This window comes from Musa acuminata, chromosome BXJ2-8, assembly GCF_036884655.1.
Source record: "Musa acuminata AAA Group cultivar baxijiao chromosome BXJ2-8, Cavendish_Baxijiao_AAA, whole genome shotgun sequence".
In the NCBI taxonomy this organism is placed as follows: domain Eukaryota; kingdom Viridiplantae; phylum Streptophyta; class Magnoliopsida; order Zingiberales; family Musaceae; genus Musa; species Musa acuminata.
The window spans coordinates 54,483,224-54,509,691 of NC_088345.1; the positions used below are offsets into that span (position 1 = coordinate 54,483,224).

Below are 26,468 nucleotides of genomic sequence, written 5' to 3' on the forward strand. Positions count from 1 at the left end.
ATTTTGCAAATGATAAGAAATGCAGGTAATTCAATTTCATATCTTTCTATCAATAATGAAAATAAAAATTTATAATAAAAAATAGTGCAAAGGATGTCATAACGGAGAAAAAGAATCTATCTATTTGTAAGGATAAAATCAAGTGCTTTATATATATATATATATATATATATATATATATATATATATATATATATAAGTTTGTATATAGTGATTAGAAGATATTTTCATATTATAAAATAGCTTTAAGTATTTTTCATGAATAATTATATTATAAAAAAATTTAAGATGAGCCTAATAGGTTGAGCCCAATCCATCAAGCGAGTCCACTAAACAGCCCAAACATGCACTATTCTCCCCTCCCCTCTAATTTGTCCTTATGATCATTTTCTATCATTTTTCACATATTCTCCTCGTTCTCCATCTTTCCTTCGTAGAGGCCAAGAAAACCCTAATTCTAAGAAAGAACAACGTAAGAAAGTCCAACCCTTCCTTAGCTGTAAATATAGTTTTAGCTTAGTCATTGGTAAACTAATATTTTCATATGCTTTTTTAGTAATTTATGTTTCAAATTAATCTTTAATATTTAGATATATTTTGTATAATTTTTTTTTTATGATTCAATGGATTCATGTATTGCCTTAATCTAAAATTTGTGATAGAGTTATAGATTTTTTAGCCAAAGTATTCAGAATTATTTATTTTTCAAAAAGAATTTTATTTAATTTGATTTGACACCCATTGATATACAATGAGCTCTTATACTTTTAATAAGTGTTAAACTTAGGATTTTATGAAATTTAAAATTAAGTGAATACCATCTTTGTGCACTAAGATGTGACTTTTAGAAGCTTGTACATTCTTAGCCTAGTTTCTAAGTGACAAAATAAATAATGATATTTCAATGTTAGTTTTATATATTGCTTGAATTTCTATAAAATTCCCTAATAATACAAGATAGTTTGGTCTTTAATAGTAGTGATGCAAAATTATTTTAGAGTTTAGATTTTAAGGTTTTGAGTTTAGGATTTTAGAGTTGAAGTTTTAAGGTTTTGAGTTTAGGATTTAAGATTTGGGGTTTAGGGTTTAGAGTGGGCGTACGAATCAGATTGGCCATGCTCACACAATCTTGTAATAGCAACTAACGGCTTCAATTCAACCATATGATACATGCATGGCACGAATTGGTTGGATCGTATTTCTGGGAAACGGAGATTGATGTGTTCGACCAAGACAGTCTGCTGGTTTAAATAAACATTACATATTACACGATACCTCATCTTCTAAAGGCCATTAACATTAAAAAACAGACCGACACTGCGAAGAACAATCAGCGTCACCCCATATTACATGATACCTCATCTTCTAAAGGCCATTAACATTAAAAAACAGACCGACACTGCGAAGAACAATCAGTGTCACCCCATATTACATGATACCTCATCTTCTAAAGGCCATTAACATTAAAAAACAGACCGACACTGTGAAGAACAATCAGCATCGCCCCAGTGCAGCATAAATCAGGAACTTGATATCATGGACAGCCTTGTCATGATTTCTGTGGCATATCTCCACATATCTCACTTGCCCACAACGGCAATGGAGCCTGAATCCGGACAGGCATGCCAGTGATGGGGTGCTCAAATGACAAACTTTCCGCATGTAATGCATGAGTGTCGTATGTTATTCCCTTCCATTCATGAAACCCACCATACTTGACATCACCTCTGATTGGAATTCCAAGATACTGGCAGTGGAGGCGAATCTGATGCGTGCGCCCACTCTGAGGGTATGCCCTGATCAAAATTTGATCGCTCTTCTTGCCATCATCTATGCTCCTTTCAGCTTCCTTTTGGACTACCACCGACTCTACATCATTCACTTCGTGATCAATAGGCTCTCTGATTTTTCCTTTTCCATTTACGAATAGAACTTCAAAGGATGTGACCATATTCTTCACCATGGATCCACCTGGAAGTGTCCTGCCAATTTCCTCCGTGGAGTACACGCGCCATGCACCAAACTTTGATCTTCCATGACCAGAGATTATCCTGATCTTGTTCCAATCTGGTGCATACCCGATGCAGAGTGCCAGGTAAGTTTTCTTGACTTTGTGATCAGTAAATGCCTTCACCAATCTACCAGCAGCTTTGTGGGATTTGGTTATGACCATAAGACCACTAGTATCACGGTCTAGCCGGTTCGCCAGATGAAATTCAGGTTTGACGATCACAGACCCTGTCAATTTGGGACATCAGAAGAGACCTGAAAGAGGTAAAAGTATAAAGTTTTTGTAGCTTCTACTCTCGCAACACCATTTTATGTCCATTTGAGATGGATTGACTTAGCTTTTCCTTAAGAATCAGCAAACTAAAAATACATAAGTACTTCTTTCATCAATTCTCCATGTTTGGAAGATGTCTAGCAGATGCTGGTTCAAATTACTGACAACTCGCTCATTTGTTCACCCGACCAGAACTGAAATGGAATGGTAGCTTACGATCAGCAAGAAGTAATCACTCAGCCTAAACGATAGTCTCTGTGTTCATGAAGGGAAAATAAGAAAAGAAAGAGGGAGATGAATTAGGTCATCTTGGGTTGTCATGATTGTGTGTAGATTAAACCAATTTTACATGGAGCTATCCACATCCTAGCTATTTCTGAATCGGAATTCGTGTAAGATGTAGAATGCTCTACAGATGTTATGTTCACCTGACACCAACTTTCTATAGCAAGTACCAAACCGAGACAAGTTCATGCCACATAGGAACTTGCCTCAAGAACTAAAAGGCTGATTCACAATAGAAATTCATATAGATAAAAAGGGAGATAGAAGCTTATCAAATCTGAAATTCTGAGATTAGTCTAGAATAAGGGAAGATCACTAATGTTAACAGGTGGAAATACACCAAATAGAATAAGTCGGCAACTTCCTTTTCAATCCAGTATTTTCTGCATCATCCTCTCTTGTTCATCCACAATTCAGTTTTTTGCTTTAGGGAGAGCAACTAGTGCTAAAGATGCTGGTATTACTTCAAAGGATTTATCTTGATGTGAGCTGGGATTCCCCAGTTTACTCAGGATTTTGGACTTCAATGATCCGAATTCTGTAATGGACCGAGATGGTGCTAAACAATCCAAATCCTGAACGAAATAATACCTTTGATGGTAAGATCCAACATGATTGTTTTATGTTTGTATCATCAAATGTACTTCAATTAAATGTTCTCCATGTTCTATATGAGATATTTGCAACAATAACACATACAAAAATATAATACTAACTTTCAGAATATATTTTAAAAGTTTAAGTTTTTATTTAAGAACATTTTCAAACTTTAGGAAAAAAATATGAATCAGATACAAAAACCTATAACTTATTTTGACTTTTCAGAATACATTTTCGAGATTAAGTCAGATTTTATATTTAAGAATTTCTCAAACTTCAAAAACATGTTTTTACATTCATTAATTTCGGCAAAAAATCATAAGCGTATTATAAATTTTAGCATCTATTTTGCCAGTGTCTGAACATCATTGTGTTGTGATCTATCCTTATTGTTTATCCTCCAACATATTTCATATCAGTAGCCAAATAATTTTAATTTTTGACTAGAATCTAAATAAGTCCTTTGTATTGTGGTGTTCCATTCAGCTTTGCTTACCAAAATTAAGTCTTCATTGTCAACCTAGATGATATAAGGTCCTTGTAACTTATTACCTTCAGTACAAAGTGAGCATAAACAGCCTTGCCTACCCAATGGTTGTGCATTTACGTGATGCATCTGTTTTTGTGCATTGTTATTCACAATGCATATCTCTGGTATACACAACCTCCCATAGAAAGAAATCTCTGTCTCCAAGATGGTGGCACAGTTCAGTTGTGATATTTCCATCAGACAATCGATTGGTAATGACACATAATATGTTCTAATGATAGTTTTTTTTTTTTTTCTTTCCTTCTTTGTCTCCCCAAATTTCTCTATAACCTTCTAAGAATCAGGCATCTATCTGCTTTTAACTGAGTCGCTGAGCTCTATTCTTTTGCCAATTCCACGTCAGGTAAAGCCGGTTTCACCTGTTTCTCTTCTATTGTCATATCACTGAATCATGAGTCCTTCCTATCAACTCTACCGTGTACGTAATTATCATTAGCAGACAAATTTACATAAAGAAAAAAAGGGTCCTATTTTGCTTTTACTTAAAGACAAATTCAATAGCATTTGAAACGATAATCATGTGCTTTTGAGAAATTATCTCCTTCTATCACCACTCAATTCGTCATGTTGAGCCATATCGTTGCACCTAAAACTGACAGAAGGAAATAATATGAGATCTGGAACCAACCCAAAGAGGAGGAAAGCGAGGAGAGGATGGCCTCGCAGTACACCCCGGAGGGCTTGTTGGCGACCACCAGATACTGGTCCTCGAACACGATATCGGCGGCAGAGAGTGCGTATTCCCCGGACCTCGCAGCCGCCGACATCGCTCGATGGAGCTCTACGTTCTTCGACAGCGGCGGGTACGGCGGCGACAGGGGGGTCGGGTAGTTTCCGGAAAGCACCTCGGCAGGCCCGTCCGAGGTTCCGCATCCGGGATCCTTCGTCGACAGGGCCGCCATCGACCGGAGCGACGGTGGTGAGTGGATGAGGCGGAGCGTTTGCGATTGAAAGGAGAGAACACAATTGGTGTGGATGGGTATTTTGGTCATCACAAAAAAGTCGGAGAGCGATCATATATATATATATATATATATATATATATATATTCACACCACCGTGGGTGAGCAAACCGTTGCGTAAGCTTACCTCACGCCGCGAAGATAACAAGATGACTTTTTTCTTTTTTTCTTTTTCTTTTTTTTTTTTGCAAAATCGTCCGAGTCGAGCAACTTTTTTCTCACGATCGGCGATCGGACTCGCCTCACTCGCGCACCTTTAGTCTCACTCGCGCGACGACCGGACTTTAGTTGAAGGAGGAGGTGAGCGGACTCTTCAGTGAACGTACCGTGATCCGGAAAATGAACAAAGCGCTTCAAAAAGATTATTTTGCCTGCGAGATCATAAAAAAATCGGCGCTCTTGTTCCAACTTGCAGTGAGCAGAATCCACACCACATGTCGTGGAAGACGATCCCGGACGCAGGCGGCCTGCTGCGCGACTGGAGTAAGGAAAGATGAGGACTGAAAGCGCCCAGCCATGTATCGCTGGAAGGTACGTCCGATCTTGTTAGTACTTGGTTGTGGCACTTCACCTCGGATGCATGCACTCGCCAGTCGACTCGGGATTTTACTAGCACAACCACAAAGGAGTAGGTGGACCAATCCGATTGTAATTCTTATGGTGCTCGATCAGCTTACATATGCGATCATGAAATCACAGGCGTACATACTTTTTTTCTTTTTCAATCTTCTAAACAATGATATATTGATCATTGTTTGATGAAGAAAGGATATATATTCCACTCTGTGATTTTGTTCATTAACGCATTATCACATACTCCAAAATGGTATTAATATTCACCATCAGCCTTTAACTAATAAACAGGTAAAATTTACCTCAAGTTCTAGCCCTTATTAACCACACTTCAAATGTTCAAAAACAAATAGCTTATACTCTTCTGCTAAACATATATCATCAATTGTTTTTTCTATTATAGTTGAACACTATATTTGTGGATGGTCATTATATAAAATTATCTATTGGTGGTAAGGTTGATTCTTGTCCTGGAAGGCACTCCCGGAGATCCATGAATAGGCAAATTATTTGCCACTAGTTATTGCAATCAATTGTGCAGGGAAAAATTTTGAAATGTACAATCATTCCGGTGAGATCAGACAAACAGAGAGACAGTTTGACATCTGATGGACAACTACTGTTAGAAGGAACTAAGACTAGCTTTCCTTCAACCCTTCCAATAAGCAAGAACACCATAAACATCTGCACACCACATCATACGACTGTTCTGACATGCATACTCTGTCATGCCTGTAAATTATACTTATCTCACAACCAATCTCATAGTGTTACCATCAAAATTTGAGCTCTGCGTAGCCCTTAACAGGACCTATTAAAGTCAGAGCTTCTTTAACTGCCTCCATTAGGTACTCTGGATGGTCCTCTATGCGTGGAAGACCATGCTGGGTGGGCATTTTGTCCAAAATTTTTCCAACAATCTGCAGCACATTGTCATTAGTAATGACTAGAGTGACAGAAAAGTCTACAACCAAGAAAAATGTGCAAGTCCTAAAGCAGTAACCCCAAACCAAGAAGCTGAAAAGCTGTTCTCTTTTTGCTTAAAATGGAAACCCAACTACAATGCAGAATCTAAATCTTTTGACCAAACTTAAAACTTACAAAATTTGTTGAGTTTATAGCAAACCTTTAAGAGAATTTAAACTAAACATAAAACATCCCACAAACTTAAGGGGAGACATTCTGCATCGATGACATAGTAAAGTTTCCTATTAGAATAGAGAAGCTGAATATAATGCTAATTGTTCAATTCAGTAACCATCACAAATAGAAAAATCAGGACATGCTCGGGAGTCAATACACTGGCTCAACATGTACATACTACAGGCCATAGAAAGGTGGTCAGCAGCAAGAAATAAGTGATTTATCATTTAGACCTCTTCGCTATCTATCGGTAAGGGACAATTTCAATATTCACTGATAAAAAATCTATGACTACCAAGCTTTGCTGTAAAGCCAGGGATAATGTGAACATACAATGTAAAGTAGCAACTGTATGCTTGCCTAAGTTACCATTTTTTTTTCTACATACCATTTCATCAGTTAGTTCAATATTGCAGCTTCTAAATTTTAGCTTGTCATTGTAACACTAGGACAAAAGTGAACATCTTACTTATTTCCTAGTTGTGTGTATATTACAACCCAATCACCCAAGGTCCATACATAGGGTATTACAAATGTCGACTCACACCATCTAGACCAATAATCCATTATATAATGAAGACATCTACTTTGAATGTATATCGAGTGTCCCATATAATACACTATGCATCATGATGCATGTTTGTTCACCAACTCGACCATGGATTTGTATTATGTTATGGCAATTTGGGAACATCTTCAAATCCCCACACTCATCAAAAGAAGAAAGGAAGAAGAAACCAAAATACAAACATATATTCCTGACTGACCAGATCTATGCGTGAACGTTGATCCAAAATCCAATTAGGAAGAAACTATTACTCAGACATACAAGGTAGTAATGCTATTGATCAGAAAAATGACTGTAAACTTGGTAAAAGAAAGTTCATCTTGAAAACCAGTTAAAAAGTGTAGCATGCACGCAGAGAATTAGCTAAATTTTGCTTGAATTAGTGTAAATTATGACCTTTCGTGCATAGCCGCCATAAGCTATTCCACCAATATCTGCCTGTTCAGGACGAGCTTGTTTATCCTCATTACTTTTCTCTAAAGAGTTCCCTATAGTAAATACAGCAAATAGATCATAGGTCATCACATATGTTATGCATCTGATGAAGCTGTAAGCAATGAACTGCTAATTGCTAGTGTGCAGTCAATAAGCTACAGTAAGAAATTAATAACTAAGACAACCCTGTCATTTCTTGTCTTTTTCACAAAGCAAAGTATTCTGCTTTGGTCAATTACATTGGTTAAGAGTATGTAAAGAAATATCATAAAGCATAAGGCATATACTTCCAGCTAACACTAATTGCTCTTGAGCAGTTGAAACCAGAATAAGCTCTGAAGTAAATTCACTAAAACCCAGAGAGAAGTTGTAATAGAGTAAAATCAGACAACCTATGGTGCACCAAATACAAAGGAGCCTACCATCAATGGTCATCGTCTGGAAGATCCCTTGTTTCTTTAAGCTCTTGATAGTGAAAGCATTAGTGCCACCAGCCAACTGATAAAACCCTTAAGAAGCCAAATTTGGTAGAATTATTGATCCTGCTTCAGAAAGGTTTATGTCGATCACTATTTACCTAATCCATGTGTGTTATCCTGCATATCTACCATGAGGCTTGTTTCTTGCAGCAGCCAAATGAACAGCAAAGTCTACCGCCTCTTTTGTTGCACCTCTACCAATGTCTCCACTCATAGGCCGGCCATCCAACTATTGTAATGCAAGTATATATTTACAATGTCATTTTGTAGGACAGAATAACAGATATATATGGAAGGCATTATACACATGTACATGAGTACAGAGATAATTTCGAAATAGCAAAACACAAAACAGAACACTTCGGAAGCAAAAGATATATACAAATATGGACCACCATATGGTATATCCTAGTAGAATTTGATAGGACCGTTGTGCCAAGGTGTAAATATAATATATAAACAAGAACAAATGACTCACAGGGATATGGAATATGACAAATTGTATGACTTGTATGTATACATTCTAGACCTCCATATGGCCATTCATAAAAATATAACAAAGTCTTACTAATGTATAAAAACAATGATATTCACTTTATTCTGCATTTTTATCAGACTGCATGTAGTTCAATATTTTCTCATAACACTTTAATCAAATTCATTTCTGTTCCTAGTTACATTTTTTTGTTGCTAATGATACTTAGTCTTCTTTCTCTATTTGGCTAATTTCTTGATACTTCACCTTGGTATAATAGGATATAGGTAGGAGCATTTGCTTTATCATATTTAAGCTGTCTAACTAAACCAGGCTAAGATTTAGAGGTGAAAACATAATGTAACATGGAGATCATCTGGTCCATTTCAAAACATGCTAGAAAAACTTTAATCTTGTGATCCAGTAAAACTTGTGAATGACAACCTGGACAAGGATCCAAAAACAGCAAATACCAAATATTTAACGTTAATTTGCAAAATCACCATTGTATACTGACCTGCCATAGATTGTAGCATTTAATAGAAGGCTTCATTATTGCATATATCAGATTCATCACAGGCAAAGTCGATTCACCAACATTGGGCAAACTAACCTGAAATGTAAAGCATAAAATGTCAAAAATTGTTGTTTTTGTCTATTGTTATCTGATAATGTATCAGAAAAGACAAAGGCTAAATGATTTGCATTTTAATCAGATAATTTACATCATCTGTTTTAAATGCACGTTTAGATTATCCATATGAAACATTTAAGGAGTTTTCTTTGTCCAACCAAATTTAAAACCCATACGTTCCGAGAATCTAAATGACTAGCACATTGGTCAAAATGAATTGCACTTAGTAGTACTAGCTACCCATAGGGACATTATGAGTGGATGATGTATCACTCAAAAGACAACATTACAAGAAAAAGTGAAAAAAGGGAGAAAAAAAATCTATTCTGATAGTCTTACACGTGGTTTTTTTTACTACAGATAATAGCGTTGCTTAAAAGACAACATTACACAATGAAGAAAAGAGAAAAAAATCTTAACAAGAACTGTCATGTCTATTCTGATAATTTTAGACATGGGTTTCTCGCCCAAATAATTCAACCATACAATTTTACTCATGACATTTGTTTTAACTTTATCATAATCTACTAGTAGCCATTAACTTGAGTAGAGTAATAAATAATATGTTCCAAGACTCCTCTTCTGGTTATAAGCCTTTGCCACAAAAAAGAAAAATAACCAAATACTGCTTCTAACTACTGAGAAACTTTAGATATGTTCCAAATTCATTCTTGTCATAAGAACTTTAAAGTTAATTGCAGCTTCCTTTTCTCATTTTCCATCTTCTTTCCAAATCTGTAAACCTAACCTCCATATCTCTAGGTAAGGAAAAACTTTGATATAAAAACTTGTTTCAATTTGAACATGTAATCGATCAATGATCTATATTCTGGCACTTTGCTGGTCATGTAAATTATGTCATGACCCGACATGATAGCTCCACTGGTCCAGTAACTAGGATAACACAGACCTTTGACTGTAAGACCCAAAATGCTTCAGCTTAGTTTACTAGTAGCAAGTCCATATTGTCTTACATACCATGGCAAACCTCTTTGATTTGTAACTCTAGGTATAATTTACTCTCCATATTTGTGGTGTCATAGGCTTGCTCAAATTACCCCTTTTCACCTGTAAAAAATAAATCTACCAATATATCAGCTATGATATGTATTAAACTAGTTTGTTTAATGCTTAAAGATTATAGGCTTATCATTGTACCTAGTGTAACAAGGTTCCTAAAATATCCCCACCTAAAAATTGTCAACAATTTGTACTCGCATGTTTAACAAACTGATGACTTTTCAGGACTCGTTTAAGTAACACTCTTATGCATCATTAACATAAACGTCATGTATTGCATCAATTTAATTTTAAACCTATGATCTTTAGCATCAATAAGCTAAGAGCCTAAGACCAAGATTATTATGCTATCACATGAAGGATCTTCCAATTTATGAAGTAATAAGAATTACTTACTGCATGGGAGGATGGATGCCAGCTGCAATTGTTTATAATTAAGAAAATGCATAGATTTTGGTTGTTGACAACATGAAAGATGTTCCCAAGAAGAAATATTACTCAGTAAATTCTGGAACCAACTTACTGCTACTAACTTCACATTTTCTAGTGAATCACCCAAGCTATTCCAAAGCTCACTGAATAAATCAGTGCACCTATCAAGTTTTACAGTATATGTTACTTAAGCCACCAAGATATTGCAAAGACAACATTATTCAAAAGGCCAATTCCTAGTAAAGGGTTTCTTGAGGAAAACAGAATAACCCAAACCTTGCACTAGTGTGTATCTCTATTGCATCCACGTCACTCCTTTGCAAAAGCTTAGTTGTAGTGCTAGGATCCCTAACATAAGTAATAGCTCCTAAAAGAAATCAAACACAACAGAAATTCAACAAAATATGACAAATAATAATATGAATTCGGTAAGTCATACAACATGAAATTTTACTTGACTCAGAGATTTAGAATAAGTAACAGGAACAACAGAACAAATAGAAAAACTCAAATATCCCTTTTGGTCAATGTAACAAATAGGAGAATAAGACAACGACAAACAGCAGTAATTCTGAAGTAATGAAAAGGAGACAGTACCCACTTATTTTATCATAAGGACAGATGGAGAAGCATCGTCCACACCCATAGCAGCGTTCTGTGATCACTCCACCCTGGACAATGAATAAGTCAACTAAAAGCCACATCAGAAAGATGCACAATATTAACAAGACAACATGTATTCACACCTGAAGTTTACCCCATTCTGTGTTCTGCACAAGCTCACCTTCCTCAAACACTCTCTGTAGCAATATTGCAGTAGCAGGGCAAACCTTTTCACATGGTCTAGGACAATCAGATGGACAATCCTCGGGATCAAATTCTGGGCAAGGCAGAATAGCTTAATGCTTCAATAGAAATTATTCATAAGTTTGTATAATACTGGTTTTTAATAGACTGATATCTCAATCGCAAGAGGGCGTGGATTCTCATACGAGATAGCAGCTTTCAGTAGCATTTAATGCATAACAAGCAGTTAAATTCTCCCTATTTAAGTCTACTGGGCAGGCATACATTTCCTAAAGAAACTTGTTTCCTGTCCGGGTATCCTAGATAATTAACCATTGGCTAGTGACAAGCATAGTATCCTGTAGCCGTGGTGAATTCAGAAACTAAATGACTATATAAACATGGCTAAATGAAAATGAACTCTATCTATAACTCGAAGAACTTGAGCTAGAATAAGGTTCACTATTTGTCCATTGAGAGCAATGGTTCAACCAGCTTTACGGAAATGAAGATCTTCTTTGTCATCGTTGACACTGATCATCACCCACGGCCGGTTAACCATAGAGATTGACATCGCAGCATCGATCCCCTCGTTAACGGCATTAACCACTGGTTCATCTGCTGCACAATCAATGCAGTCCACTACGCAAATCCCCGTCGCCCATCATCAGTACAAGAATTTTCTTGAAATATGGTGGGATACGAAACCATCAAACTTCAGGATCTTAAATACCTCCGGCGAGAGTGTAGACGAGGGATAGATTCCTGACATCGGCCGCGTCCTGTTGAAGAAAAAGGAAGGAAGGGAAATGTGCGGTCAGAAGAAAGAAAGAAAGAAGGGTCGGGGATTGGGATGTTGGGATCATATTACTGCCTTGCTCTTACCTCGAAACTGGCGCCGCAGATGAGCTTGACCCAATTCCCCCGACGGAGGGATTCGATGGGATGGGGGAGATGCGACGGAGGAGGGATCTCGACAGTGGAGCGGACGAGGGTCTTGACGGACCTGAGACGCCCGCCGGGATCGGAGCAAATCAACGAGAGGGCCGGAGGCGAGTATGCACAACAAGCGAAGGCCGTGGGAAGAGGCATCGGTCGATGGAGGGATTTCGAAGAAGAGGAGCGGATAATGTCCGTCTCCACCTACTTCGGCAAAGACAAATATCTTGGCTTGCCAACCGTCTGCCGTATAGCTCAGGCACGGGTCTCAAGAAGGAGCCAATCAAGTATCGGCGCGAATCTAAAGGCGTGACAGATGTTTTATTACCGGTCGATCGTTGACATGATATTAGAAACGGCACGTACGACCGTTTTCACGGACGGTTGCGAGCGAGACTTAGATCCCGGCCAGCGTTCCCTCGTTACCCTAACTACGAAGACCACCCCGAGATATCGACTCTCTTCCTGTACTAACACATATATAAATGCTCTTTTTTTTTTAATGTATAAGTGCACTCTTTGAAATAGATAATTAATGCTATCTCTTGAAAATAATCAAAATTATTAAAAAATAAATATTATTATTGAAGAATTTACTATACACCATAAATCACGGGATATACAATCTCCCTAAGTAAAATACTATCTCACACATGGATTTAAGTTTCATGGGTTTTTGCACACCAATCTTCTCACAACGATAAACACATCTTTAAAAAATTTGAAGATTTTATTTTTGTGTTCTTCCACTCATGTGATGCCCCATAAGATTTTCTTACATTCGCAGCCCGTACCATGTGGATCATCGCTAGAGAGGAGGACAATTGACATCCTTCATCCTCTCAGACACATATATAGAATTTTAAGGATATACGATCTCCCTAACTAAAACACATCTTTCTTATACACGTAGTTTTCGATTTTGGTTTTTGTGCACCAATCTTCGCATGATGATGAAACCTTTTTGTGAAAATCTGAGATTTTTTTATTTTATATTTTTTTGCTATGCATATGATGTCACCCTAAGATTTTTCAATAGTGATATCAGAGCCAGATTATTTATACAAAATATTAGTTTTTAAACTACGTGTGTTATGTTTCAGAAAGATTTTTGATGTCAAAATTATTGACCCAAAAGGAGAGAAAGGGCAACAACTGTTGCTACCTTTATAGGTTGGCTCAAGGCTGCTTACAACCTTGGGCGAGAGCTCCCTTGCTATCGTCCTAGCCACCAACGGGTAGGGGCCGTAGGCGGCCGACGAATGTCTGCCTGCAGTGGTGGCACTTACGGGTAGGGCACCCATAGGCAGGTCGCCTATAGGTAAGGGTGACACTCGCCTACAGAGGCAATCGCTTGAAAGGTGGCAGTTGGACCACCACGTTATCGCAAGGGCAGCGCTTGCGAGCACATCGCTCGCATGCGGGCCGCTTGTGGGTAAAGCACCCGCGTGTGAGCCGCTAGCGGGGTGGCGACGGTAACAACGTAGAAGGGTTTAAGATTTTTTTGGATGGAAAGATAATTTTACGCCTCTCAATTTTAGAAATTCTGAGATTTATCCTTTTTTTCTAAATTACATAAATATCCTTCATAAATCAAAAAAACCCCTACATATCCCCAAATTTAAAAAAATATATTTAATTAAAAGTTTAATTAACTATTATTATTTATCTAGTAGTCCTATATAATGATATATACATGTGATATATGATGTGGACGAATGATTATAGACCGTGTGATATGATATATGTGCGTGATGTGATTATTATTATTATTATTATTATTTGAGCTTAGAAGCCTCTATTTTTTCTCATTTATTATCAAGACCGTATGCTTGTGATTATATTGTAATTATACAAGGAGACACAACGAGAGCATGGAGGTAATAATAGGACCCATGAGGTTAAGACGAATAATCATGACGCATGGAGATGCATTGAGATGCCGACGAAACTGATGATTAAAATCACTTCAACTTGCATTTTAAGGTTATCATTTTCTGAATTCAATTTTATTTTGATGTAGCATATAGATAGGAGGAGTTTAATTAAAACACCATCATCAATTGGTTGTCATCATCAAAAAGAGGGAGATTGTTAAATCTTAAAATTTGATGATGAAATTATGATCTAATCAACGTTTGAGTGACATAGGACTAACTTCGATCATGGAAAGATAAATCGATTGATGTAGGAGAATCACACGTTGGGTTAGAGTGGAACATGTTAAAAGATTGGACGTCGGGCCAGATGATTGATCGTTATGCCGAAAAGACTTCATGCTATGAGTTCGAGCATTGGGCCAGAAGAATTAGATATTGCGTCAAAAAGATTGGATGTTGCGGGAGGTCAATATGCCGATGGATCGGGTAATATGCTAAAGGAGAGGATGATACGCCAAAGGTTCGAACGAAGCGTTAGATGAACCAATAACATAGTGGACAACATAGGATTCATACTTGTAATCGTGTATGTAGATTGAAGTTGTTTAGGTCTTAATTGAGTTAGTTTCGAGTATAATCATGCTAACTCAATTAGGAGTCATTGGGCTTGAATCGGGGTTGATTTGGACCCATTAAGAGGCTCATTTTTTAAGTCATTTAGGGTCTATAAATATCCCACTCATTTCTGCTTGGATAATATAAAAAAAGTAGGAAAGACAAAAGAATACTTAGGAAAAAAAAGAGTTATAATCTCTCTTCAAAAAGTAAATCTTTTTCTCATAGAATTAGAAGTTTTCTTATAGTTATAAGCTTAGGTCGAGATCCACAAATTTTTCCTATATATCTAATTTTATCACAGAGTTGATAAATACTTTTTTATTAATTATTATTATTGAGATGTAAGAATAATTGATAGTTATAGTGATTATTGTTGAAATTATTTCGTGAGTTATTTGAGTTGAAGTTATTATTATAGTTGGAGAGTTAATAGGTTACCTAGGATGATGCCTCTATGTGTTATCCATGTGTTCACGAGACATCTTGTTCAATTTTTTATTAAAATTTTTATTATTTTTATTAATTTTTTGATTAAATTAAGTTATAATAACTAGTCTCGTCTTCTATCTTTTTTCGGATATATTTCATCATCATATCTGAACTATGAGAACTGATCTTGTCTTTCTTTCTTCACATTTCAAATATCAACTGAGTTATGATCATATCTGATCAATTGAGCGGCTACTGCAGTCGGAGAGCAGAAGACCTGAACCTTCTCTGTTTTCCAACCACCGCCTTGTCCATCGTCTACGGGCCGCCCCCTCTTTTATTTGACAAACCCACCATCATATTAATCTTTATTATATTTTTCGCTTATAAATTCAAAAAGAAGTGAGGGAGCCAAGAAAATAAATATATATATAAAAAATCCAACAAAGGTTGCGAAGGCCACAAATAAAAGAAGATTATAAGGGTGGGATACGTACGCAGCAAAGTACGACAAGTTCCATTCCATTTTAAAACCACACAAGTCACTCGTACGAGTTGCATTCGCCCATTATTTTATACATGAAATAAAAACACAGGAAAACACGCACAGCTCGTAGCTCCAAATTAAACTTATATGAGCAACCTTACCAACGCTCATGAAGCGGCATCAGCAATTACGTTGATGGTGGTCCTAAAAGCCATGAATCGCCATTGACATAGTACGTCCCCAGAAAAGGTTGTGCTTCCTCGTGGGTGAGTAGACGAGCCCAGTGAACTCTGTCTGTCCAGTTAGCACCAGGCCCACCGCATTGGAACTCCCCGTAATACACCCCGCTCCTGCTTCAACCAACAACAAGCGATCAAACGGACCTCAGCGGTGCGTGTTTCCAAAAACAAAATGAACGAGAAGAGCAGCTTAGTTGATTTACGCTTCAGGGCGGTGGATGCGCCAACTGTTCCAGCCTTGTGGTATGACCACCTTGTCCATGAATGTGTAGGAGAAGACGACCCTCGAATGGTCTCCCCATGCCCTCCCCAGGTACACCAGGCCGCTTCCCGTGATGGTGCTCCTGACGAACGAGAACCCGCTCTCCATCGACGCCATGTTCCGCTTCTGCGCAGTTAGTGCTGCAACCTTCTTCGCTACGGAGTTGAGGTAGCAATTCTGTATGCATATACACAACATATTTCATGCATACAACAATGGTTGGGCACCGCCTGGGTGAAGCAATTAGTGGTTGCGATGTGCATGGTCATCAGCTCGCTAAACCCGTAATCACTTGTTAAAGTGAGTAAACTTACTTCGTACAGAGATCTGCCGTATCCAAAGATGAAGTCCACTGATCCCTGGATGAAGCAATTCTTGAAGTAGTGAAGACCTTTGTGATCATACAGAGTGTCTTGCTCCCCATAAAAGCTGCAATTGTAAAAGGCAGCCTTGTCTCCAGAAACCCGAACTGCCACCGCCTGCCCTCCCCTCTGCCCGACATCCGGGACCGGAGCTGTGTTCTGCACCAATATATACATATATAGGGACTTGAGGTCTCAATTGTATGGGCCATGGGAATCCTATGTAGATGAAAGCATTACCTCGAACTGGATGTAGGCAGCTAGGAAGAAGTTGGAATTAACCGCAACGGTTGGAGAGCGGAAGGTTTTCAGAGCCCTCCCGTTGTCGCCCATCTTGGCAGCCGTGTCGTTTCCGCTAATGATCGGTGGGCTCGCCGGGTCACCTAACAAGGTGATGAAGGGCATGGATTTTGGGATCACTATCTTCTCCCTGCAAGCCCGCCAAGGGAATTCAGAGCATATGAAGATGCAGCTTCTCAACACCATTAACCGACAAATTACGAAAGGAAGCATCCACTGTTATACAACTAAATAATAATAATAATAATAATAATAATAATAAACAAATTCGACCTTCACTGACACAAAATGATTTATCTTGTTAATTAATGAATGCTTTTAACTCGGCTTGTCCTCAGCAAGTGTAAGTTTGCGTTCTTTTCATTCGTTTATTATCTGCGTTTCCTCCTCTTTAGAGAATTGGTTTGGCTGAACAGTAAGTCTTTTTTTTTTTTTTTTCTCTCTTATGGAGAAAGCTTATTAATTTTCCGGAAGCATCCGTTGCAGGATAAGTTTCAGCACGCACTCTAGTCCAAGCATCATCATCTAATTAATTAGCCGCGCATTAGCAACGGAAGTGGGACTGAGGACAATCTTTCTTTTGACACCCACTACGAAAAGATATTCCATAGTGGCTGAAGGATGACTGGGCTTTGGCAAAGTCCAGTGTCACAGCAAGTGGTTGCTAATAAACAACGAGAGAACGGACCATGAAAAAGAAAGGAAAGAAGAAAACATACACCTTTTGGAGATTTTGCATTATGTTTCCGATCCGATATGATTTTATGGTAATCAGAGTGATGGATGCATGTTGACTTGAGTAAACTAGAGCATGCATGAAGCCAACTTTACCTATAGATCCCTGGTCTGATCTCTAATATCACTCTCCTCGTGTTGTGCAACGGGATTGTGCCTATGGCTTCCCTTATGCTCCTATAATTGCCAGTACCATCCTGGCTTACGATATACCTCACGGCTGCTGCTTCTGCCTTGGAAAGTTTCAGGTCGATGGCTCTCGGGCCGACGACTCCTGGCTCGCCAAAGACGAAACTCGGCCGGAATGTGGCGGCGGACTGCTGCTTATAGTTCTCCACGTTCCAAGACACCCATCTCACAAAATCATCTCCGTTCTCCAGGGAGGCCGAAAGAGATGCCAAGGAAAGAAAGGTGAGAACTCGTACGGAGGGGAAGAGATAGTGGATAGTGGTAAGGTGAGGAGCCATGGGATCGAGAGTGAATAAGTTGGAAGGTTTCAAATGCTGTCTTTTAAAAGCCATGGCATGCAGGTGGCACTAAATATCTGGATACCTGGATGACTGAGATGGGCCCACCGGAGCTAATGGCAACACTGAACCACCACCGTATAAGATGCCTTTGTCTGATTCCTAAAGTATGACTGCGACAGCAGGAAGATGTACAGCAAGAAGTATATATCAACCTTCAGCCACTGGAGATTAGGTGGTTGGGCATTTACATGACTCGAGTACAATCCATGTCTTTTATATTTTATAATTCATTGTCAGTCTGATCACTTGGTTGAAACAATCCATGCCTAACCACACATCGAGCTATCACAAATTTCACACTCCTCTTCCGACTTGTCACTCCTCTAGAATAGGTTAATCATGTATCTGAATATCAACTGGATGGTAGCCAGGTTGAGTAGGTTGCCTGCCTCTTGGATGAGCAGGCAGTTTAGATTTATGGTCATGAATTTGCAGCCCCTCAAATAAATAAACAGCAGTTCAGATTCATGGATTATAGCATCATATATACCGAATGGAGAATACTATTTATTTATTGTTTTACTTATTCGTAATTACCAAAAATTTGGAACCCAGTTTGACATCTCGATGACGTTCTAATGACGACGTCATGAGATGATCAGTTTGACCACGCGTGGTTCGCACGTATTTGTATCATCTCTTGGTTGGTTCCCCATGATTGATGTTATCAAAAAAGAAAATAAAAAAATGTAACGTGAATGGTCCATGACAACTGTCTCTCTCTCTCTCTCTCTCTCTCTCTCTCTCTCTGTCTCCATGGTGGAAAGACGACGTAACATATTCCAATGACACGGCCTAGTGCCATCAAATTTCTGTTCGCTGGGCAAACGCCACGCGTTCATCAACCAGGTGAGCTGAGAGAGACGATCGCCATTGATGCTCTCTCGCTCGGGGCAAGGAATGAGGTCCATGGTCGGGATTTTCCTGCCCAATCGAGATGCCAACCAACTGCTAATTAGTAATATTTACCTTCTTTTTTATTCACAAAATTGGGGTTCAGGATTCGGCCTCTCACTGATTATCACAGCTTTTCTTTTTCTTCTTCTTCTTCTTCTTCTTCTTCTTCTTCTGGTTGATGTTAATTAGAACAATCAAATAAAAGAGGGAAATATTGATGCTTCGTTAACACAAGTCGGAGATCAGGAGACTTCCAAAAGGAGAAACATCGAACCTGTTTATGTTTTTTGATGGTCATGGTAGCCGTCGACTCGTCCCCCGGGAATCAGGCAACGATCAAACAGTGTTAAGATCCAGTAGAACAGCCCCCACGAAAGAAGCATGCGACGAGAAATTAAGTTGCGGAGCTGGAAACTTTGATTGGGCAATTTGGGACCATGTAAAACAGCTCAGCCTGAACCTCCATGACTTGTTCCATCTGCCATGAGCAAGTGGTTGGATGGCAATGGAAGGATCCCAATGTCCAAAACGGCATGATAAAGTGCACTGAATTTTGTTTGAAACTTTCAACTGTTGATGGCAATGGTGGCAGCACAGAGGAGTTCGTGGGAGACGGTCCATTTTACAGCTGGTTCTCGAGAAGGCCGCAGACCCACTCACGATGGGAGTTGAAATTGGTGCGGGATACCAAGTAGAAACTCCGTGGTCTGGTCTGTGTACCTGCACTTGGTGATCTGTAAGCTTCGATGCATTCAGTATTTCCTTTAGCTTTAGGCCATTTATTTGGCGAGTTGGTGTTTGTGACCAACATATAACACTCGAGATTCCTAGCAAAATCAAATCACTCGCACTGCCAATCACATAACATTTTCAAGTCCGTGTCATTGGTGGAAGAGTCATCATACAATACTACTATATTTCAAATATTTGCTGGCCTCAAGTAAGACACCTCGCCATCCTAGTGGTTGGTCAAACAACAGGATGCAACAACATTTGCTGTGAATGCAAACCTTAGAAAGGCAATACATTCAATCATGGTACCTTCATTGTGCTGCGGACATGAAGCAGAAGAATGTTGATGCTGTTAAGGTGAACCACTGGAGTTAATGGATATTTTTCTCCTCCAGTTACAAACTGTATTAGTTTTATTAAAGAAATTTGTCTTAGATATTTCCTGATAATTGGGTGGTGGGTAACGTATCCTATCATATATAGGACTTTCCCTAGATTTTCTTAACTATTTCAATTAAACATCTGTATAACATTATATATATATATATATATATATATATATTAATTTCTAATTTTTGATATTGTAACAAATAGAACATTGTTTATGACCCATCCAACCTTGTGATACAGTCTCATCCAATACAATGCAAACTTATTAAACAGTTGCTTAGAATCTCCTTATGGTTGTAGTCCTTTTAGTAAAAATATTTTGATTCTATTAAGGATCTGATCACCTTTTGAATGATCTCATTACATGAACAATTGTGAATAATGCAACTATATGAAATTACTTGTAGAACGTGACTTGATGTATGTTTGCAACTAATATATACACATATATATGACTTGATCACTTGTTCTACTGACAACATCACTCAGAGGGTGTGCTGTCTGTTGATTAATGTCTGCCATTTAATTTTGAACATTAAAAACTGTCATGCTACCACGCAGTCAAGAGCACAATAGCTTAGCTGATAGATTATATTTTTTTATTGCTTCTGTTCCGTTAAAATTTAATCTTGGAGAATAACACTTTTGTGGGTTCTTCATAACTTGTTTCTGTTCTTATAGATTGAATGGGTCAAGTCCATATGCATGTTAATTTGTCTGAATGACAATATTTACCTCTTATCTGTTATGATCTGATATATGGTCAATTTTTCATATGTATTTTAGCTTGATATGTTTGGATTTGTTTTATTATTGGTAGTTTTAATTAGTATCATAATTTTTTTTAATTTGTATGCCTTAATTTGACATTTGTGTTAAATAAACACTTAATAGTCCTACTTAATCACTGATTAGCATGACTCAAACAATGTTACATCTTAAATATTATATTTTTTATACCTTAGTTTGACATTTGTATTCAATAAACATTTGATAGTCTGTCCTAAAGTTATAAATATGTGTTACTGATTAGCATTACTTGAAAAATATACAGCATGAAAATGCTGATATATGAGGATGAGCCCTTATACAATGGTAAGGTTGGTCCTTGGTGACCCTCAGGCATTGGTTCGAGTCACTAAAACAACTTCTCTACTTTAAGGGTTAAGGATTTGTGACCCTCAAGCATTGGGTTGCCTAATAATACTGACATTCCAATTATACTAAGTCAAAATTTGGTTTTGTCTGCTTCTTTATTGTATTGGTATTCTCGGTTGTATTTGCTTTGTCTTCCTTTTTATGACATATATGCACAAGGATACAAAATGTATAATGTTTGAAGTACATGCTATGATGCAATAGGCAGAAGCATACGGCTTTTATTTTTGATCAGCAATATCTGTTTAGGCTTTAACTTCCACTTTTTTCTTGGAATTAATATTCTGCTTCATATCAATTAATATCTCTTTTGATAATCATTAACAATTTCTTTGTGACCATTATATACCAGACTAATTTATGTGTTAACAGGCTATTGTATCCATTGCCATTGAAGATGGTAATTATCTGCAAGAATCATGGGAGCATATATTTACATGTCTTTCACGGTTTGAGCACTTACACATGCTAGGAGAGGATGCTTCATTCTTTACAACACCCCTCGCTGAATCAGAAGAAAGATCACAGAAAACACTTACCGTTACATCCATGAAGAGAAAAGGAAATGCTTTATAAAATCCAGCGGTAAGGGCTGTTGTTCGAGGTGATTCTTATGATAGTGCATCTGTGGGAATTAAAGCTTCTGCTTTGGTTACCCCTGATCAGATTAGTAGCTCTATTTCCAACTTAAATCTGCTGGATCATATTGGTAGCTTTGAGCTAAACCACATATTTGCTCATAGCCAAAGATTGAATGGTGATGCAATTGTAGCTTTTGTGAGGGCCCTTTGTAAGGTTTCTATGACAGAATTACAATCTCCAACAGATGCTCGAGTTTTCTGCCTCACAAAAATAATCGAAATCGTGTAAGTGTATTTTTAGTGATTTATTTATGTCTGCAGATGCGTCTTGTTTTCTTCAAACAAGTGTACAAGCTACCCACTTTGATCTCATTGATACATATTTAATCCATGCAGGAATTATAATATGATATCGCATTCGATTGGTTTTTTGGTCTCGCATCTGGAATGTCCTTGCTGAATTTTTTTGTTTCAGTAGGATTGTCAGAAAATCTTTCAGTTGTAATCTTTGTAATGGATTCATTACGGTAGTTGGCTATGAAGTTTTTGGAGCGAGAGGAACTTGCTAATTATAATTTTCAGAATGAATTTTTTAGACCTTTTGTGGTTATTACGCAGAAGAGTGTATCTTCCAAAATTCGTGAACTAATTGTTCGATGTGTTTCACATATGGTTTTGGGTCGTGTTAATCATGTGAAATCTGGTTGGAAAAGTGTTTTTATGGTATGTTTGAATTTTTTTTTTTTTTATACTTCTTATGTTCTATGTGCTTATACTGGTCTTACTTTCAGAGATTACCTTAAATGAGAATGGCCTTTTTGGTGAAATATTGAATTAGAATTTTGTAACTTTCTCATCTATTTATACTGAAGATTAAACTTGCTTGCATGTTAATAGGTTTTTACAATTGCTGCTGCTGGTGAACGCAAAACAATTGTTTTGTTGGCTTTTGGGACAATGGAGAAAATAGTTAGGGATTATGTTCCTTTTATAACTGAGACAGAAACCACAACGTTCATCGACTGTGCTAGGTGCCTGATTGCTTTTACAAACAGCAGGTTCAATAGTGATGCAGGCCTCAATGCTATTGCATTTCTTCGTTTCTGTGCTGTTAAACTTGCAGAAGGTGGATTGGTTTGCTACGACAAGAACTCTGATGGTCATTTAGGAAATGGAGATGCTTCAGATGGAAATAATTTGACTGAAAAAGATGATCATGCTTTCTTTTGGCTACCTTTACTTGATGGTATAGTTTTTGGGATTTATTATTTTCATGCTTGCTAGTTCTACATTGCTGGAATTTTGGAATTTATTCTAATAAGTTATACAATATGCATTTTCAGGTTTATCTAAGTTGACATCTGATCCTAGACCAACTATCAGAAAAGGTGCTTTAGAAGTATTCTTTGACATTCTCAAGGACCATGGTCACCTATTTTCATCCCATCTCTGGATCAACATCCTTAAATCTGCAATTTCCCCCATTGTTAACAATCCACGGCATATGCTTGTTGGCCAGGTTTAACCAATGCGTAACTCTCAATATCTAGAAGATGATTCATGGAATTCTGAAACCGATACATTAGCATCAGAATGCTTTGTCGACTTATTTGTCAGGTTTTTCGATGCAATGCGTTCACAGCTTGAAAATGTTGTAGCTATTATCACAAGTTTTTTAAGCAGTATGCTAACACAGGGATGGCTGCTTTACTCCAATTGGCTGCTAGTCTAGGAAGCAAGCTATTAGTAGCAGAATGGAAGGATATATTGTGGTTCCTTGAAAGAATCAGCTGCTTCAATGCTAACCTGTTTTTTCGAACATCATCAAGATCATGCAAAATGTTGAGGTTCCGGATAGAAACCATCCTTATTCTGATGGTGAACAATATTCAAATTTATTAACGACGATGAAGGGTGATGAGGGTAATAACGGCGATAAGACTCGGGTTGATGTCAGATGATGCCTCACGCCCCTGTTAACCTGATAGCACCCGGTCAACACGGATCGAAACGCCAACCGAGGCACACTAACATCCTGCTCAAGCTCGATCCTTCACGCCATGCTAATGTCGATGTCAAACGCTACCAGGAGTACGAGCTTGCCCCCTATAAGCGGGCACATCAGGAAACAATAAGCTTCCCTATAAATACCCTCGCGTTCTGAATGATAAGAGGAGGAGACAACCAACAAACCCCCTGCGACTATTCACTGACTTGATCGTTGGAGGGGTCGGGTCAAGCTCTCCCGACCCGACCTGTGTGTAGGTGCGAAGACGGAGCCTCCCGCTAGATGCCCAAGCGAGGAGCCCCCTCTCGGAGGAAACGATGACCCCGTCCCGATTGGACCACCGCAGCCGGCCACCTCAGCGGTCTCGAGGAACGTCCTAGGGAGATCCTTGTCATCCGGACCCGAACCAAGCCACGTCAGTCCCGAGGCCACGGCTTAAGGTTGTTTACACTAACATTTTGACGCTAGAAGGAGGGCTCCACCGACCCATTAAGTCCGAGCTCTGACGAGTTGTTTACACCTGCGCGGCCAGCCCGCCTGCGTCGTGCTCCTCGGCTCCATGCTCCCCGAGACCACAGCCTCTGCTCGGTCCACTCTACTGAGTGTGCTCCTCGGCCGCATACTACCCGGGGTCACCGTTGCACATCCAACCCTCCTTAGTTACTAAACTTCACAATTCTCACACCCCTGGCAACGGACCGGCAACTGCTTGGCAGGGATAGTTTCTTAAAGCTGAAGCCATGCCTCAGACCCCCCTTTACAACAACCGACGCATAGCTTCCTTTGGGGAGGGAATATGATGAGGGTAATAATGGCAATAAGACTCGGGTTGACGTCAGATGACGCCTCGCGCCCCTATTAACTTGACAGCACCTGGTCAACACGGACTGGAACGTCAACCGAGGCACATTAACATCCTACTCAGGCTCGATCCTTCACGCCACGCCAACGTTGATGTTAGACGCTACCAGGAGTACGAACCTGCCCCCTGCAAGTGGGTACATCAGGAAACAGTAAGCTTCCCTATAAATACCCTCGTGTTCTGAATGAGGAGAGGAGGAGACAACCAACAAACCCCTTGCGACTATTCACTGACTTGATCGTCGGAGGGGTCGGGTCGAGCTCTCCCGACCCGACCTATGTGCAGGTGCGAAGACGGAGGCCTCCCGCTAGACGCCCAGGTGAGGAGGCCTCCTCTCGGAGGAAATGATGATCCCGTCCAGATTGGACCATCGCAGCCGGCCACCTCAGCGGTCTCGAGGAATGTCCCAGGAAGATCCTCATCATCCAGATATGAACCAAGCCGCGTCGGTCCCGTGGCTACGGCTTAAGGTTGTTTACACTAACAAAGGGGAGGGCTAATATGGAAACATCATCATATGCAATCGTCAGAATGAAGAACCACCTAAAGTGTTCAGCTCCAAATTGTACAGGTAACATTTCTCTCATAATAGCAATATTCTTCTCAGCTGTTCCTTTACATTGGAGGTTTTTCTTGATGTATTGAGTATTAACAGGGTTTACTGGTTAATTTGTTTCCAAGTTAAAGCACATGAAGTCTTTAACCATTCAATGCTGGAACAATCTAATGGCATATAGAGTTGAAGCATGACTTTTGGGGTCCCAAATAAGTTACATTTATGTTGTTAGCATTTCTCATTTGATATTGAATAAAGTATTGCATACTGACTGGGCTTGTGTTTTCCTACTATTTGGCAGGGCCATTCAGTAATTATAACCTAAAATCTGTATATAACTGCTTCATCGAGGCCTACCAAATCGGTTTTCCTTGAAAGTCTTAATCGTTTGCTACATATTTATAAATGTATAAATATAATTTCACAAGCCCTTTTGTATTTTCCTTTGTGCTGCCTTGTAATTTGAGTTGTGTGGTGTGTGTGTTATGTATGTATTATATTTGTGGGTGTGTTGTGAGTTGTGTATGTGTTATAAGTTATGTGTGTGTGTTGTGTGTTGTGTATGATGTGTGTGTGTTGTGTGTTGTTATGTTATGTCTGTGTGTTGTATGTGTATTATGAGTTCTGTGTGTGATGTATGTGGGTGTTGTGTGTTGTTTGTTGTGTATATGTGTGTGTGTTTTATGCGTGTGAGTGTTATGAGTTGTGTGTGTGTGTATTGTGTGTTGTGTTTGAGTGTAGTTGTGTTATACGTGTTGTGTGTGTGTGGGTATTGTGTGTTGTTGTTTGTTGTGTATATGTGAGTGTGTTGTATGTATGTGTGTTTATGCTGTGTTGCATGTGTGGGTTGTGTTTGTGTATGTGTATTGTGAGTTATTTATATGTTATGAGCTGTGTGTGTTGTGTTATGAGTGTAGGTGTGTTATGAGTGTTGTGTGTGGGTGTTGTGTATATGTGTGTATGTTGCATGTGTGTGTGTGCGGGTATTGTGTTTGTGTATATGTGCTGCGTTGTGCGTAAGTGTATGTGTTGGGTATGTTATATGTGTATATGTTGTGTGTTGTGTGTGTATGTGTATTGTGTATGTCTTTGTATATTATTTTTGTGTGTATTGTTTATTGTGTATGTTATGTGTGTGTATATAGTAGTGTGTGTTGTTATAAGTTTTGTGTGTTGTGTGTGTATTATATGTTATGTGTGTGTGTATTATATGTGCATGTGTATTGTGTCTAGTATGTGTTGTTTATGTGTTTATCTTTAGTATTTATTGTTATGAG

At 38.6% G+C, this 26,468-nt stretch overlaps 3 protein-coding genes and 1 pseudogene across 7 annotated transcripts; 1 reads left to right on the plus strand and 3 right to left on the minus strand.

The window, feature by feature from the left end:
• Positions 1-1,175: 1,175 nt before the first annotated feature.
• LOC135620354 (RNA pseudouridine synthase 1-like) lies at positions 1,176-4,726 on the minus strand. The gene is made up of 2 exons (XM_065123282.1): positions 4,348-4,726; positions 1,176-2,238 (listed from the first exon to the last, which is right to left on the minus strand). Exons 1-2 carry the CDS (start codon positions 4,709-4,711, stop codon positions 1,550-1,552), a joined length of 1,053 nt encoding a protein of 350 aa, XP_064979354.1. The 5' UTR covers positions 4,712-4,726; the 3' UTR covers positions 1,176-1,549.
• Positions 4,727-5,744: 1,018 nt separating this feature from the next.
• On the minus strand, positions 5,745-12,405 carry LOC135581583 (uncharacterized). 3 transcript variants are annotated; one of them, XM_065123280.1, is made up of 12 exons: positions 12,112-12,402; positions 11,960-12,008; positions 11,719-11,868; positions 11,187-11,320; positions 11,042-11,111; positions 10,717-10,807; positions 10,532-10,601; positions 8,872-8,967; positions 8,009-8,108; positions 7,823-7,909; positions 7,362-7,453; positions 5,745-6,174 (listed from the first exon to the last, which is right to left on the minus strand). In XM_065123280.1, exons 1-12 carry the CDS (start codon positions 12,316-12,318, stop codon positions 6,031-6,033), a joined length of 1,290 nt encoding a protein of 429 aa, XP_064979352.1. In that variant the 5' UTR covers positions 12,319-12,402; the 3' UTR covers positions 5,745-6,030. The 3 variants fall into 3 exon arrangements, with proteins under 3 accessions (XP_064979352.1, XP_018685887.2, XP_064979353.1); XM_018830342.2 differs by lacking the exon at positions 7,362-7,453 and having other exon boundaries at positions 12,112-12,405; XM_065123281.1 differs by lacking the exon at positions 11,719-11,868.
• Positions 12,406-15,586: 3,181 nt separating this feature from the next.
• Positions 15,587-17,974, minus strand: LOC135620355 (probable pectinesterase 53). Of its 3 annotated transcripts, none has more exons than XM_065123285.1 (5): positions 17,691-17,974; positions 16,683-16,872; positions 16,395-16,601; positions 16,022-16,257; positions 15,587-15,932 (listed from the first exon to the last, which is right to left on the minus strand). In XM_065123285.1, the coding sequence occupies exons 1-5, from the start codon at positions 17,942-17,944 to the stop codon at positions 15,767-15,769; spliced, it is 1,053 nt and encodes a 350-aa protein (XP_064979357.1). In that variant the 5' UTR covers positions 17,945-17,974; the 3' UTR covers positions 15,587-15,766. The 3 variants fall into 3 exon arrangements, with proteins under 3 accessions (XP_064979357.1, XP_064979355.1, XP_064979356.1); XM_065123283.1 differs by having other exon boundaries at positions 17,574-17,973; XM_065123284.1 differs by having other exon boundaries at positions 15,587-15,929; positions 17,574-17,972.
• A 1,932-nt stretch (positions 17,975-19,906) lies between these two features.
• Positions 19,907-25,304, plus strand: LOC135620458 (brefeldin A-inhibited guanine nucleotide-exchange protein 1-like; annotated as a pseudogene).
• Positions 25,305-26,468: the final 1,164 nt, after the last annotated feature.

What these genes read in the sequence shown, in the direction of transcription:
- LOC135620355 (XM_065123283.1), bottom strand. Translation starts at nt 17,944, where the DNA reads ATGGCTCCTCACCTTACCACTATCCACTATCTCTTCCCCTCCGTACGA. An exon ending in CTGCCTACATCCAGTTCGAG is followed by an intron (nt 16,602 to 16,682) that starts GTAATGCTTTCA and finishes ATATTGGTGCAG; the next exon opens with AACACAGCTCCGGTCCCGGA. An exon ending in ACGGCAGATCTCTGTACGAA is followed by an intron (nt 16,258 to 16,394) that starts GTAAGTTTACTC and finishes ATATGCATACAG; the next exon opens with AATTGCTACCTCAACTCCGT.
- LOC135581583 (XM_065123280.1), bottom strand. Translation starts at nt 12,318, where the DNA reads ATGCCTCTTCCCACGGCCTTCGCTTGTTGTGCATACTCGCCTCCGGCC. An exon ending in TGCAAGAAACAAGCCTCATG is followed by an intron (nt 7,910 to 8,008) that starts GTAGATATGCAG and finishes TGGCTTCTTAAG; the next exon opens with GGTTTTATCAGTTGGCTGGT. An exon ending in ATGGCGGCTATGCACGAAAG is followed by an intron (nt 6,175 to 7,361) that starts GTCATAATTTAC and finishes AATGTGCTGCAG; the next exon opens with ATTGTTGGAAAAATTTTGGA.
- LOC135620354 (XM_065123282.1), bottom strand. Translation starts at nt 4,711, where the DNA reads ATGACCAAAATACCCATCCACACCAATTGTGTTCTCTCCTTTCAATCG. An exon ending in CTCGCTTTCCTCCTCTTTGG is followed by an intron (nt 2,239 to 4,347) that starts GTTGGTTCCAGA and finishes CCAAATTGACAG; the next exon opens with GGTCTGTGATCGTCAAACCT.